Source organism: Caretta caretta, chromosome 7 (assembly GCF_965140235.1).
Source record: "Caretta caretta isolate rCarCar2 chromosome 7, rCarCar1.hap1, whole genome shotgun sequence".
Lineage (NCBI taxonomy): Eukaryota > Metazoa > Chordata > Testudines > Cheloniidae > Caretta > Caretta caretta.
The window spans coordinates 57,294,635-57,310,606 of record NC_134212.1 but is presented as its reverse complement, the minus strand read 5'-3'; the positions used below and the strand labels follow the sequence as shown (position 1 = coordinate 57,310,606).

Genomic DNA, 15,972 nt, shown 5'->3' with positions numbered 1-15,972 from the left:
AACTAGGGGCTGTGTAGCTGGGGGCCGTGCACGGGAGGGGTGTAGCTGGGGTACAGGGAGCAGTAGCTAGGGGCTGAGCATGGGAGGGGTGTAGCCCGGTGCAGGGAGGGGTAGCCGGGGGCTGTGCACGGGAGGGATGTAGCCGGGGGCAGGGAGGGGTGTAGCCGGGGGCTGTACACGGAAGGGCTGTAGCCGGGGGCACGGAGGGCTAACTAGGGGCTGTGTAGCCGGGGGCAGGGAGGGGTAACTAGGGGCTGTGTACCCGGAGGAGTGTAGCCGGGGGCAGGGAGGGGCTTTGGTCGAGGGGGCGGTGCTGCTGCTGCAGCAGCGGGGCCCGGAGCTCATTTCCCCCGCCGGCGCAGGCGGGCAGCTCGGCTCCTCGTGGCTGCGCGCTCCGGCCGGGCCATGCCGTCCTACACCGTCACCGTGGCCACCGGCACCCAGTGGTTCGCGGGCACCGACGACTACATCTACGTGAGCCTGGAGGGCACCGCGGGCTGCAGCGAGAGGCACCTGCTGGACAAGCCCTTCTACAACGACTTCGAGCGGGGCGCGGTGAGTGCGCAGCCGGCCGGCCCCGCGCCGCACCCCTTTGCCCGGCCAGGCCCGTGCCCCCCGCCTCCGGCCAGTCCAGCGCTGCGCCCCGCTGCCCACCGCCCCCGCTCTCCTCTCCAGTTCCCGCGCCGCGCCCCCTTCCCTCCCCCCCTCCCCCGCGCACAGCCCCCTGTCCCTTGGGGCAGTCCCCTCCATGTGACTGTGCCCCCTGCACACAGCCCAAGCCCTGCACCCCCTTTTCCATACCCACTTCTCCCAGTCCAGCCCCAGCTCTGTGCCCCCTGCCCTGGGACTGCGGCCTCCCCGGCTCTGAGACGCCCACCTCTTAGGACTGCGTCCCCAGCTCTGTCTCCTGGCCATGGGATAGCATCCTGTGGGTGCTCCAGCTCTCAGGACAGTGGAGGGCATTTTACCTGTTAATGCCCTTTTCCCCATCTCTTGAAGCAGCTGTAAAGGGGGCTTAGGAACCCTCCACTGCCTCTTCTTCTCTCTGTCCCACTACTTCCTTCAGGAATGGGATGTGGGCACCTGCACCGCATCACTCTTTTATCCTTCCCCATTGCTGCCCCCTTGGTAGGGTCCGAACCATGGCGGGCCTCTGCATCTACCTTTGTCTTGGTGCTGTCGGCAGGAAGGGGACTGGAACATGGGGGCGGGGGGTGCTATGCCCCTACCCTGACACTCCATTCCTCCCTAATCCCGTTCACCCTTCCCACCCCTATGATCTAGAGCAGAGAAGGCACCGGCATCCTACCTGCTGCCCACACCAGCAGGGCTGGGATCTGACTGAGTCAGGAGGTCTCTGAGATGGGATTTGGAGTGAAGGGTGACACGGGCTAGTTCTTGACGTACCTGGTGCTGCAATGCAGGGAAAGATCTGCTCCTAGGTCACTAAAGCAGATGAAGGGGCATGATGTTTCCTTGCCCTTCTGGATAAGATTCTCAAGTTGAATAATGGACATAGAATCATAGAATATAAGGGTTGGAAGGGACCCCAGAAGGTCATCTAGTCCAACCCCCTGCTCGAAGCAGGACCAATTCCCAGTTAAATCATCCCAGCCAGGGCTTTGTCAAGCCTGACCTTAAAAACCTCTAAGGAAGGAGATTCTACCACCTCCCTAGGTAACGCATTCCAGTGTTTCACCACCCTCTTAGTGAAAAAGTTTTTCCTAATATCCAATCTAAACCTCCCCCACTGCAGCTTGAGACCATTACTCCTTGTTCTGTCATCTGCTACCATTGAGAACAGTCTAGAGCCATCCTCTTTGGAACCCCCTTTCAGGTAGTTGAAAGCAGCTATCAAATCCCCCCTCATTCTTCTCTTCTGCAGGCTAAACAATCCCAGCTCCCTCAGCCTCTCCTCATAAGTCATGTGTTCCAGACCCCTAATCATTTTTGTTGCCCTTCGCTGGACTCTCTCCAATTTATCCACATCCTTCTTGAAGTGTGGGGCCCAAAACTGGACACAGTACTCCAGATGAGGCCTCACCAATGTCGAATAGAGGGGAACGATCACGTCCCTCGATCTGCTCGCTATGCCCCTACTTATACATCCCAAAATGCCATTGGCCTTCTTGGCAACAAGGGCACACTGCTGACTCATATCCAGCTTCTCGTCCACTGTCACCCCTAGGTCCTTTTCCGCAGAACTGCTGCCTAGCCATTTGGTCCCTAGTCTGTAGCTGTGCATTGGGTTCTTCCGTCCTAAGTGCAGGACCCTGCACTTATCCTTATTGAACCTCATCAGATTTCTTTTGGCCCAATCTTCCAATGGTTTATTGCCCCATGGGAACTGCTTCTAATAATGTCTCCTGAACCAGCAAACCCAAGAATCTCATGTGGTCCCCTTTGCCTGTGACAGGGCTTAGCAGAGAGGATTGAGAGTCAGGACTCCTGCATCCTGTGTCCTCTTCTGCCATGGGTGCTAGACATGATAAGTGAGTCACTCTGCCTCAGTTTCCCCAGTCTGTAAAAGGTGTCATCATGCCTCACTGGAGTGTTGTGGTGATTGATTTGTTAAGATTTGCAAAGTGCTTTGAGAGCCTACATGGAAAGTTAAAGTATTACCTTGCCATTTGGAATACAAGAAAAGCACAAAGAGATAATGCACGATCTTTCATCCATTGGTAAGTTTTGTGCTATGACTTTAGCATTAATTGAACATATTTTAAGTGGCTCTCCAGAAAAAAATAAAATGTTTTCTGGATGCGTATTATTTACTCAAGAGAGGTACCAGAGCTATGTCTTGAACAGCCAGCATAATTCCAACAGATTATTTAATTGGCTGAACAATACACAAACTGTCTAATTTCTTATTTGGCCCATGTAAATATGAAATTAGATAACTATCAAGCCTCTAGGTTCTCAAACTTCATTGCACCACGACTCCATTCTGAGAACAAAAATTACTTCACGACTCCCCGGGGGGGACACTGAAACCTGAGCCCATGCAAACCCCACTGCCCAGGGTGAGGGGGGACAAAGCCTGAGCCCCACCGCTCTGGGCATGGGGACCAAACCTGAAGCTCAAGGGCTTCAGCACCAGGCAGGGGGCCTGCAACCTGAGCCCCGCTGTCCAGGGCTGAAGCCCTCAGGCTTTGGCTTCGGCCCTGGGCAGTGGGGCTTGGGCTTCAGCCCCGGGCCCCAGCAAGTCTAAGCCAGCCCGGGCGACCCCATTCACAGTTTGAGAACCGCTGCTCTAGACCAAGACAAGGGAGCTACGTGCTAAGGGAGATGTTTGAGATGCCATAAATGGAACTAGGAGAACAGTACAGGGATATCACACACACTAGGTGCTAGGAAAATGAGGGACTGAAGAACTGGACTGATATACTTTGTATCCCTAATTTCTACAATTCTGTGAGAGTCCTATTCTGCCCTTATCCTTGTCTGGCTGGTCACACCTCAGCATCCATGCTGTTGGCTTATTTATTTATTTTAAAAGTCCCTATTGTGTTTCATAATAGTAGGCTTCAGTATCTGTTCTGCATCCTGTAGTGCAGAAATACTAGACTTAGGGCCTGTCTACACTTGAAATGCTACAGTGGTGCAGCTGCCATGTAGACACGATGGGAGTCTCCCATTGGTGTAGTTAATCCACCTCCCTGAAAATGAGGGAGGAATTCTTCCATCAACCTACCACTGTCTACACCGGTGATTAGGTTGGCTTAACTGTGTCGCTCAGTGAGGTTGACCAAACTTTTTAGTGTAGACCTGGTGTTAGGCAAGGCACTTTTGAAAATTGTACCCCATGTGATTTAGGAGCTTAAGTCACATTTTCAGGAGTGACATGGGCACATAGCAGCTCAGGTCTCATAGAAAGTCAGTGGAACTTAGGTGTTTTTGAAAATGTTACCTTTAGTAGCTGCAGTCACATTGACTTTCAATGAGACTAGGCTCCTAAATTCCTGGGCCCCTTTTTAAAATGAGACTTAGGCACTTTAGAAAATTGTACCTTTTGTCCTATATTTTATATCACATACTCATTTCGGTAGGTCGTAAATTTCCTGGGGCAGAGGCTGCCTCTTTACCACATGTCTGTCTAGCACCCAGCAGAGTGGCTCCCTGTTGTACGCTTCTGGTTACTACTGAAATAACTTACTTTCCATACATATTTACTATCTCAAACTGTTTTAAATGGTTCATTTAACACTATCTGTTTGCTGCCATTTTTACAGCATGCATTTACTACGTGCTATATTAGAGTAAATATAAACCTATGTTCCTATAGGCAACTATATTGGCAGATCTTTGAATACAGTGTGCTCAGGTTTTGTGGTTAAAGTCTACATTATAATGTAGAATACTGTATATCTGTCTAGGCACGTGCTGTTAGGCATGAGAAGCACTGTCACAAAGGCAGCAACACTTATTAGACCTGTTACTCGTACAGTAGTGGAAAATTTAAAAAGACACACAGAACAAAAATAAACAAAACTGAACTGACACAAAGTCTCTCTGTATGTTATGCTTTTCAGTGCAACTGGTGACACCAATCCTGTCCCAGTGTTGTTTTTTTCCTCATTGGATTCCCCAAAGTAATTTTCACCCCCAAAACAATGCAGTCTTGAACCCAGGCTGCAAAAGACAACCCATTCGGTTCTCAGAACAAAACTTCCAGAGTATAGTTTGTTAATGAAGAAGGCCTCACCTACTTTTACAGTCTCTTTTCCATAGGTAGGCCAGGTCGATTGTTTGCATTATCCTGACATTTGCTTCCTCTGAATTCATTCAAATCATGGTTATTGTTGGGTATAATAAACGAAGTCTTGGACAAATTCTGTGTAAGAGATTTGCATATCAAATGTTCCAAGAGGGAGGAGATATGGAAAGCGCAAAGAGACTTGTACAATGAAAGCCCTGATTCTGTTATTCCTGGGACTTACTCTGAGTATTGGATACAAACTATTTAGAAGCTGGTTTTTTATCAAGTTATTTTTGAGTAAGTTCCTGTTGGTGTCACAGTGAATGTTGCATAGCACTTCGCAGTTCCCCATTTTCTTCTGATTTCCCATTTAAGCCCTGTCTGTTTGCTGTCATTAAAAGAAACCCATCTTGCAAGTACTTCCAGAGAAGAAACCCATCTTTTCAATCTCAAATTTGTATTTGGGGCGGATTTATCTGTGTCCTTCTTAATGCCTTGGAAAGATCCGCTCCTTAATCCAGAGCAGAGAATTAGAACAGCCGACTACAGACTGCACCTCAGCAACTCATTCCAGGTTTTGCGGGAGAACTAGTTGCTTGGACAGGCTACTTTGGGGGCTTAGTTTCAAGTTTATTTTCAGCCATGTCTGATAGATCCAATAAAATGTTAGTTCTGTACTTTCATTCTGAGCTTTTCTGTATAAAGGCTTCCAGTTCCCTGGCTCACAACACTGTCACCAATACAAACTGGCTGAGAATGACAGCCCCAGCCTGCACAAGAGGAGTAATTGCCATATCACATTTCTGGCCATCTCTGCCACCTCCTAACATCCAATTATGAGACACAAAGGAGGGTAATTTTCAAAGAGTACAGCAGGTAAGGCTGCAAAACAATTCTAAAGTCTTGCAGACAATGTCCAGATGTGCAGTTAACGTGCCAGGTTCACCTAAAAATATTGTTAGCTTTCGCATCCCAGTTTTGTGCAACTACCGTATTGCCATCTAGCTGGGCAAGTCAGATTTTTGAAAGGTTCCTTGGTTAAGCTCAGTGCTTGTGATTGCAATGCGATCATTGTCCCATCTGTAAAGTTTACCCAAAGTGCGTACAAAGAGTTCACTGGGTATATGCACAAGTAACAATGTGGAGAGAAACTTTGAAAGTTCAAAGGGCTTGTCATTTTTTAGCCCCAAACGTTAAAAAATGACACCACTACCTTACTGGGATGTAGGCCAACAATATAGTTAACGTTTTGCTAGGGTGTATGAATGAAGGCTGAAGGAGGAAGAATAAGAGACCTGAAGAAGAAATGATTGAGAGGGAGAATGATAGGAAGCGAGAAGAGAAAGAAGCAGATGGCAGAATTGGGCAAACATGCACGTTTTCAACATTGAGCACGTGGTTTCTGGGGAGGCAATGGAACTACTCCATGTGCTTAAAGTGAAGCACACATCTGCTTGCAGAATTGGGGCCCAAATCAAGATTTACTCATTTGTGAGATGTGGTGGGTCTACAATAAGAAGTTATCTTGAAAGGTATATATTAGCTCTGGTTTGACATACTTGAAATATATGGCTAATATATTTGGAGGAGCAACTATTTCAAAGCACTAACCATATACCTGTAGAAAACTATTGTAGATACATCAGGATGGATAAAAAGGGATGATCTAAAATAAATCATTTTTAAATTTAAATGGGTCTTTATATTTTGTTTAAATTATACTAAGTTTTTTCTTTTTAAAAATAAACCTATTTAAAATGAAATCTGAATTTAATACAACTATGTTAAGGCCTACATGTATAATCACTTAAACTGTTTAAATAAAAAATAAATATGCTGAATCCACGAGTCTCTAACATAAACTTTGAGTTAAAGGCTGCTTTCTGTACAAAGAAAGAATCATCGAATCATGGAACCATAGGGTTAGAAGGGACCACAAGGGTCATCTAGTCTAACCCCCTGCCAAGATGCAAGAGTTATATCCAAACCATCCAAGACAGATGGCTGCCCAGCCTCCTTTTGACAGCCTCCAGTAAAGGAGCTTCCACAACCTCCTTAGGTAGTTTGTTCCATTGTCCTACTGTTCTTACAGTTAGGAAGTTTCTCCTGAGATTTAATCTAAATCTGATCTGGTGTACTGCAGTATGAAACCCATTGCCTTTTGTCCTGCCCTCTGTAGCAAGACGGAACAATTTTTCACCATGTTTTTTATGGCAGCCTTTCAAGTATTTGAAGACCATTATCATATTTCCCCCCCCACACCTTAATCTCCTCTTTTCCAAACTAACCATACCCAGTTCCTTCAGCCTTTGCTCACATGGCTTGCACTCCATCCCTTTGATCATCCTTGTCACTTGCCTCTGGATCCTTTTCAGTTTCTCTTCATCCTCTCTATACAGCAGTGACCAAAACTGGACACAGTACTCCAGCTGAGGCCTAACCAGTGACGAGTAAAGCGGTACTATCACTTCCCATGACTTGCATGCTATGCCTCTGTTAATGCAACCCAAAACTGTATTTGCTTTTTTTGCAACAGCATCACATTGTTAACTCATGTTGAGGTTCTGGTCCACCATGACTCCTAGATCTTTCTCAGCAGTGCTGGTGACAAGCCAGTTTTCTCCCATTCTGTGTTTGTGCATTTGGCTTTTCTTCCCTAAGTGTAGCACCTTACCTTTGTTTTCTTGAATTTCATTTTGCTGTTTATAGCCCAGTTCTCCAATTTATCAAGATCCCTCTGAATCTTAGCTCTGTCCTCCAAAGTGTTGGCAACTCCTGTCTAGCTTTGTGTCATCTTCAAACTTGATCAGTATGCTCTATACTTACATCTAGGTCAAACAAGTCCAGACCCAGAACATAGATCCCTGTAGAATCCCAGGTCACCTTCCAATCTGACATCATTCCATTAATAGTTACTTTTTGTTTGCGGTTGTTTTACCAATTATGTGTCCACTTAATCATAGTTCTGCTGACCCCATGTTTCTCCAGCTTACTTATCAGAATGTCATGTGGGACTGAGTCAAGAGCATTGCTAAAGTCCAGATATAATATGTCCACCTCATTCCCCCTATGCAGCAAACCAGTTACCTTGTCAAAGAAGGAAATGAAGCTGGTTTGGCATGATTTGTGTTAGTAATCAGGGGGAAAATATCTAGCTATTGGGGGTCAAGCTTTATAAATATGGCAAAATAGGTCATGTACTGTATTAAGGGCTTGTTTTGTTTAATCAAAATAAATGTTATATGATATATTGTGCGTTTAATTAAATGCCATTTACCACCCTAATGCTGCTGGATGCAAATCTTGAGCAAAAAGTTAACTATCTAGTAAATGAGCAATATATCATTCACCATTTTCTAACATATTAAAACATACAATTAATAAGAACCTGAAAATATTAAGCTATATAATTGCTTAAATACATGTATATAGTTCTAGTGTACCTTCCTAGGTTGTAAAAAGATGTACCAAATCTAGGGTAAAGGATCTATTTAGTTGTAAATCAACATATTAATGATTCTATCGACCAATGAGAATGCACCTTTCTTTAAAAAATATCTTAAGTACAAATGGTAAAGTTGGTGATAATTGCTGATTTAAATCAGTTGGTAATTTAAATCCCAATTTAAATTGATTCACCCTGAGATACATTTTCAAAACATACATGAAAAGATGGAAAAAATTAAGGTCTGTTTAGGCAAACTGGGCAGCCTTTTTCTATTACTTGGACTTGTGAAATATAAATGTATTTTAGAGCTGTAGGTTTTCCATCAGCTGAATGAGTTTGTGCCAATGAATCAGTCGTGGTTGTGTTATTTCGATTGTAACTGTTTGTTAGGTCTAATTGACATTGTTCTATAATACTTTAAATCTATGATCCATTTATTCTCTGTTTCATGTTGATAATGAAAGTAGATCAATTCCTGGCTTTGTCACAGACTTCTTGTTAGCGTCTGGAAATGCCACTTATTCTCTGTGTGCCTCAGTTCCCCACAATCCTTAAAATGGGGATAATAATGCTCTTTGCCACCCACACTTTGCCTGTCTTGTCCATTTGGACAGCAAGTTGCCTGCATGGGTATGTCTCCCTTTGAGCTGGACGGGTAGCTCCAGCTTAAGGAGACGTGCCCTTGTTGACTCTGAGTTAGTGGGCTAAAATTAGAGTGCAGCCATGGTGGCACGAGGGGCTAGTGCCCCGTGTATATACCCATCTGAGATGGTAGGCATGTCCTCAGGGTGGCCAGTCCCACCCGCCACTCACAATGCCGTGGCTATGCTATTTTTAGCACACTAGCTTGATCAGAGCTGACACAGGTAAGTCTCCTCGAGGTGAAATTTACACCTCCAGCTTGAAGTGTGGACGTACCCTATTGTCTTTGTAGAGTGCCCAGTACAATGGGGCCCTGATCGCAACCAGGACCCCTTGGTGGCTGTGTAACACCAGCAGTAACGTTAAATATCAGTAGTAATAGTCATAATAAAAACCTCTCATTTGTACTCATTTGTACTCTTACGCTTACTTTTGTCAGAAGCTGGGAATGGGCGACAGGGGGTGGATCACTCGATGATTACCTGTTCTGTTCATTCCCTCTGGGGCACCTGGTATTGGCCACTGTTGGAAGACAGGATACTGGGCTAGATGGACCTTTGGTCTGATCCAGTGTGGCTGTTCTTATGTACTGAATGGTGCTGGGGGGTGGAGAGGAATTTCTTTATTTCCAAGCAGGGCACCAATGTGGGAAAGGAAAGGTGAAATTTTTATTAGCAAAACCCTACTTGGATTTATAAACTGAAACCTTTCTATTAGTTGCTGTGTTGCTTGAACATGCCAGGTAGGTGCTGATGAATGTGCCATGTACCTCCAGATACCCCTTGCCAAGTGCAGTTAAGGAGAACATGCCTACAGAACATGCTAATTAGTACACACCCACTGAGCGTGCCAAGAACATGACAGGTCCATTCACGTAGGACATACCAGTTGGCTGAGTCGGGTTCTTTCAGGTAGAACTGCTATACAGTTATGTTTATTACGTTACATGATAATATCGGGAAAACATTCGTGTATTTGAATTCCCTCTCATGAGGTCTGTATAGCAGTAACCAAACTGGTGCCGGTGCAGACTGGTAAGTTCACATGGGTTGGAGATTGTCCTGTTGAACGTTAGTCGCCCTGGGCCACATTCTTCCAAATACCACAGAAACATGCTGAGATGGAAGAAGAAGAAGAAGATGTGTCTGTGCAGTTTCATGAAGCTGTTTATAGACATGAATGGGTCAAGCTGGAAACAGGCCGCCAAGCATTGGAAGCCATATTATAGAAACCGCTGTGCGTAGCATGGTCTGGACTTCAGAAAATTATCATGATATTGCAAAAATACGCACTAGATGTGAAATACAGGCCCAGTCAGGAGCTGCTTCTAGCAGATGTGCTTTCATGAGTGCCTATGGAGAAAACTGGGAGCTGCAGGAAGAGGAGCATGAAGTAGAAATGAGTCAAGCATTGTCATTTCTGACAGAAAAATTGAAAAGTGCAGAGGAGAAACATTTTGCAGCCTGGTACCTTCAGTTCCAAGATGTGACCCAGAATCCTTGGCACAGGTTGACCAATAAAGAAGAGAGGCCTTGTGTTGGTGTTGGAAGATGCAGGGATGCAGCTGTTTTTGAACTGAAAAGTGAGAAGGTTGAGTGGGAGATAAGCAAAGATCAGGAGGGCACTGGAAGGCAGCTGCTCTGGGAGGGTGGGACATGGTCTGGCTAGGAATACAGTGGAGGGGTGTCCTGCAATTTGCTACTACCACAGCTGGGCACAAATTGTGGCTGTTTTAGGAGGATTCTTGTAGAGCTTGGAGGAGCCTTAAAGCGTGTTTCAATCTGCACATTAGTACTTGTGGCAGGAGGTGGTAGAGTGGGGAATACGGAGTTAGACGTTTATCAGATGAGTCAGTAATACAGGAATGCACTTGGTGATGTGGCTGCAAGGGCCATTTCTGTTCCACTGAGGAGATGTGGTCACTTATGGGGGGAAAATAACGGGCACAACTTACAGATCCTGGCCCCACTAAGCTCTGTGGCTAAACTCCCATTGACTTCAGTGAGAGCAGGATTGTGCCCACTGCCTGTTAAATACAAGTGGGTTTGAGCCTCCTCCTGAGGTGACCATTGACTTAAGCAGAGACACCTTGGGCCTGATTTTTGGACCTGCCATGCACTGCCCCTTCTGTTGCCTTGACTGGAGCGGTGAGGGCTCGGTGCTAGCTGAAAACCAGGGCCCCGGTATCTCAGAAATCAAGGCATCCAGTATCCATGTCCAGTTTTGAAAATTTGAGCCTCACTATCTAGCAGCTGTTGTATTTAGAGGTGCTGCAAGCTACGGATGCAGATCTGGATCCAAACTTCCCCCATAGACTGGGAGAGCTGGGTTTGGTTCGGGTCTAGCTCTAGTTCACATTTCTGTTTTTTTTTTTTTTTCTTTTTTGTAACTTGCAGACTAGTGCATTCCCTGTTGCATTTATCTAAGCAGGATGGCTGCTGGCTGGCCTGTCGGGGAGCATACTGACTCATTCTCTCCAAACCAATGTATTTCTGTGCCCTAGGTAGGTGGAGGTGACTCTAGCTGTGGACCATCTCCTGTTGGGTGCTCTCACAACCTACATACTGAACATGCACAGGCTATTTCCTGTATCTTTTGGACTGTGACCTCTTTGACGGGTAGGGACAGTCTTTATGTTCATCTTACACCAGGCCAGGCATGTCACTGGTGCTTAAATAATCATGATCAGTGCTTGCAGTTCCTCTACCATGTGCCTCAGAGTCAGGGCAGCCACCTACAGCCCCACCCTGGACACCTCAATGCCGCTGTCATCTTTTCCTCGCCTGAATGCCTAATTTAACTTAGCTCTGTTTTCTCATTGGTGGAGATAATTCGTGTTCCTCAGACGCAGCAGCACATTCTTAGCTCATCTGGCTCTGGCCGCTGTCTGAGCCAGGACTTGCCCTCTAGCACCTCAGGAGTGAAGGAATAGTCAGACCTGTCTCGGAAACCTGCTCCAACAGGTCTTCTAAGAACCGCTTCAGGGAAGTGCTTGAAAGCCAAGACAGTGTCACTGCCCTCTAGTGGCTTGGCTTAAAGGAGTTTTTAGTTGTGAGGGAGATTGTCAGGCGGGAAGGTGAAATGACTCAAGATATAGCTTGGTTAAATTAGGCTGGGGATGTACAGCAGGAGGATAGGGAGGGGAAGTCATAACCAGATATTTGATGGTCTTCACGTCGAGAGTGGAACTGCTAGGATGGGAGCAGGAGGATAACTAGCAACAGTGGAATGCAATTAAGGAAAGGGAAAGTTAAGCTGAATATCAGGAGGCATTTCCTGTTGAAGAGATTTTTCACCCTGCAAAATTATCTCCAAAGAGAAGTGTTAAGAGTCCGATAACCAATTAAAACTTGATTGGGCAAAACACTTATGCATGAACTGGAGGGAACCATCTCGCATTGGTTGAGGGATGAACTAGAGGGCTTAAAACATTCTCTCTCATCTCTAAACTTTTGAGTCACTAGGGCCCTACCAAATTCATGGCCATGAAAAATGCGTCCCGGACCATGAAAGCTGGTCTCCCCCATGAAATCTGGTCTTTTGTATGCTTTTACCATAAACTATACAAATTTCACGGGGGAGACCAGCATTTCTCAGACTGGGAGTCCTGACCCAACAGGTGGCCACGGGCAGGGTTACAAGGTTATTTTAGGGGGCATCGCAGTATTGCCACCTTTACTTCTGCACTGCTGCCTTCAGAGCTCGGCAAGTGGAGAGTGGCGGCTGTTGGCCGAGGATCCAGCTCTGAGGCAGCAATGCAGAAGTAAGGGCGGCCATACCATACCAGGCCATCCTTACTTCTGCACTGCTGCTGGCGACGGCACTGCCTTCAGAGCTGGGCTCCCGCCCAGCAGCCGCCGCTCTCCAGCTGCCCAGCTCTGAAGGCAGCGCCACCACCAGCAGCAGCACAGAAGTAAGGGTGGCAATACTGCAAACCCCCGTCCCTCCCAAACCCCTTTTTGGGTCAGGACCCCTACAATTACAACACTGTGAAATTTCAGAGTTAAATAACTGAAATCATGAAATTCATGATTTTTAAAATCCCATGACCATGAAATTGACCAAAATGGACCCTGAATTTGGTGGGGCCCTACTTATAGCTATGTGTGATTGGCAGCTGTTAGTATCTTGTGGCTGCATGAAGTGGATTTTTGAGGAAGTTGGGGCTCTTAGCCCGGTTGCTTGTGGACAAATGTCCTCATTACAAAACAGCTATCGCAACTGGTATCCATACCATGTTTGTCTACATTTTCTTCACTTTTTTTACTTGATTTTTGTGACTTAGCCTTAACGTATAAAATAATGGGAGGGCTTGAGTCAAATGACCTCCTATTGACTGGAAGTGTTACTAAAAAAAGTGCCTGAAAAGAACAAGTTGAGTGTGGTTTTTAGCGGGGGAGGGCGGGGACGACAGAATGACAGGGCATATACATGCAGTATCATTTCAGACAGTACTAAACTCAGTGGAGGAAGAGGTGGAGTTCATGTCGGTTTCTAAGGTTACCGAAAATGTTCAAAACCACAAACCAGGGAAGTTTCATTTTGCAGCCACATCAAGCAATAAATTTAAAACAGAGTGTGATTCCAAAACTGCCGAACAATTGGATTACCAGGCTTGTCTTCCTGGTAATGCTCTGTCTTAACAAGAGCATAACTTCTTCTGAGGGGGTCATGGGAACAGATTGGGCTCTTGCTTCTAGTGTCATGATGGTCCTAGCCAGTTCAGCTTAGCTATGGCAAGGGGCCTGTTGTCCTGCACCTTGTGCAGCTGCTTACACTAGTGCAAAGGGAGTGTAAGATGCTGCCATTCTGACTTGCCAAACACAAAAGAATCGCTGTTTATCTCAGCTGAGCTATAAAAGCAAACAGAGGCATTTCTAACGACTGGAATTCCAATAGTGCCTGGAGACTCTGAGATCAGAGCCCCAACATTCTAAGCACGGCACATACACAGAATAAGAGACAGTCCTCACCCTAAAGACCTTACCTTCTAAAGAGACGAGGCAGACAAGGGGTGGGAGAAAGGAAAGAGTGTTATCCCCATTTAACACCTGGAGAACTGAGGCACACAGACATTAAGTGACTTGCCCAAGGACCTGCACCAACTCTATAGCAGAGCTGTACAATGAACCCAGATCTGATTTCCAGTCAAGTGCCTTAATCTCCAAACCAACCGTTCTCTCAGTTTGCATGACTAGGTACAGAAGGGTGGACTCACTGCTGGAGCACCCCTGTGCAGCTGGACGTGGCTGCTGTCTGCTTTCTTGTGCCCCCTGCCGATGGCTCTATGACAGTTGCCTCATCTCGTGACTCGGTCTGTCGGCTTATCACAATCACTCCTCCCCATCCCCGGGTAACAGAAAATCCAGCAAATACAAGTGTCCAATCCCTTTGTTTGGTCTGCTACTTTGATTCTGGGCCCAGTGGTCCGAACACCCTTTCTTAGGGCTTCTAGGAGTCTGTATCCCCTTCTCAGGGGCTTCACACCCCTTACCAGTTCCTGATGGGGAAGTCAGGCCTTCCCTCTACCCTAGGCTCAGCCCAGGACAGGCAGTCAGGGATCATTCTGCCAGTCTCCTTGCTGCCACCTCCCTGGGCATCTTTCTACCAACGAAGCCTTTCCCTGGGCTCTCTCCTCACCCTGCCAGAGCCTTCCTCTCTAGGTTGACCTTTCTTTCAGGGCCAGGACTTGCAGGGCTCTGCCCTGGAATCTCCTAACAAAATCACAAACCAAAAATACCAACTTAGACCAGCTTCTGCCCTCCTCAAGCTTGACTGGTCATCCCTCACATCTCCTCAGCCCCATTCCTCGACTGGACGCCTCTTGGGCACACTGTCTGGAAGTCTAGATCCTGCACCTTTATCAGGGTTCCTCTCTGCTCTCCCTCCACCCCTGTGGCTGCTCCATGTCTCTCCTGGCCTCCTGCTAGACATCTCTACCTAGGAGAGGATCTCAGGTCCAGCTGTCGCCCTGGGCTTCTCCTGAGTTCTCCATTCTCTCATCCCAGAGAGTGACTGCAGAATTTCTCCCAACAGCCCCCATCTGCTCTAGACTTCCTGCCTTTATAATAACCACCCAGCTCCTCTCCCAGCTGGGACTCATCTTTAATTTAGCCTGGCCCACCCTCCAGGTGCAGCCAGATGCATTAATTGGCCTCTCAGACCCACTTTAACACTTATAAAGCCAGGATGGGATATATATCCCATCAGTCTACCTCAGATGTTCTCAAACTTCATTGCACTGCAACCCCCTTCTGACAATTACTGCAAGACCCCAGGAGAGGGGACTAAAGCCTGAGCCCACCCAAATTCCACCGCTTGGGGGGAGGGCAAAGCTGAAGTCCAAGGGCTTCAGCCCCAGGCAGGGGGCCTGTAACCTGAGCCCTGCTATCCAGGGCTGAAGCCCTTGGGCTCATGCTTTGGCCCCGGATCCCAGCAAGTCTAAGCCAGCCTTGGTGACCCCATTAAAATGGGTTGAGACACACTTTGGGTTCCAGACCATTCTTTTCTGGGATGCTGTTGGAGTAGTTCTAAATATTTTTACTAGCAGTAGATTTGTTGAGAAATCACAAATGACTCAAAGCATTATCAAGTCCCGAACTTAGAAATTTCACCCTTTCCATATTTCTAGGGTATCTGTGCATGGCTTGTTCTTACATATTCCCTTACCCATCCATTTGTTAATTTGCAGTCTGAAAATAACCCTTCATTTTTCCCCTTCGCAAACAAGAGGTTCCTGTTGGAAGAAAAACAGGCTGACCCAGAGGCAGATTTGAGTAGATGGGCTTCTTTATTGCGGTACTTGTTCCCCTGGACCCAATTGTCCAGTAAGCCCTGGATTAGTTACAACATACTCTTTTTATTTACATTAGTATGTAAATCCCTGCTTTTATTACAACACCCCCAAAACCCTCATGGAGTAATATGAACGTCCATACAATGAATATTTATAACCCTGTACTGAATATAATTATCCCCACCCCTGATTACTATTTACCTTATTAGCATATTCTACCAATAAGTTTTACTTTGAAGATACACTTCTTTGCTATAATTGTAGTCATGAACTCCTTGGATCAGCAGTTTGCAGAGAAGAGAGTAAGGGGCCATGACCCCAAACTTGACTGTGCAGCTGGGAAAGAAACGGAGAGGGAGATAACACTACTTTACCCGAAAAGGCATT

General features: G+C 46.5%; 1 protein-coding gene across 1 annotated transcript in view; it reads left to right on the top strand.

Moving 5' to 3' along the window:
- The first annotated feature begins 318 nt into the window (after window positions 1–318).
- Window positions 319–15,972, top strand: part of ALOX5 (arachidonate 5-lipoxygenase) — a 54,230-nt gene continuing 38,576 nt past the window's right edge. Inside the window, exon 1 of the mRNA XM_048858760.2 lies at window positions 319–555. Within this exon, the coding sequence (XP_048714717.1) occupies window positions 406–555 (150 nt within the window). The 5' untranslated portion in view covers window positions 319–405. The remainder of the gene's footprint in view (window positions 556–15,972) is intronic.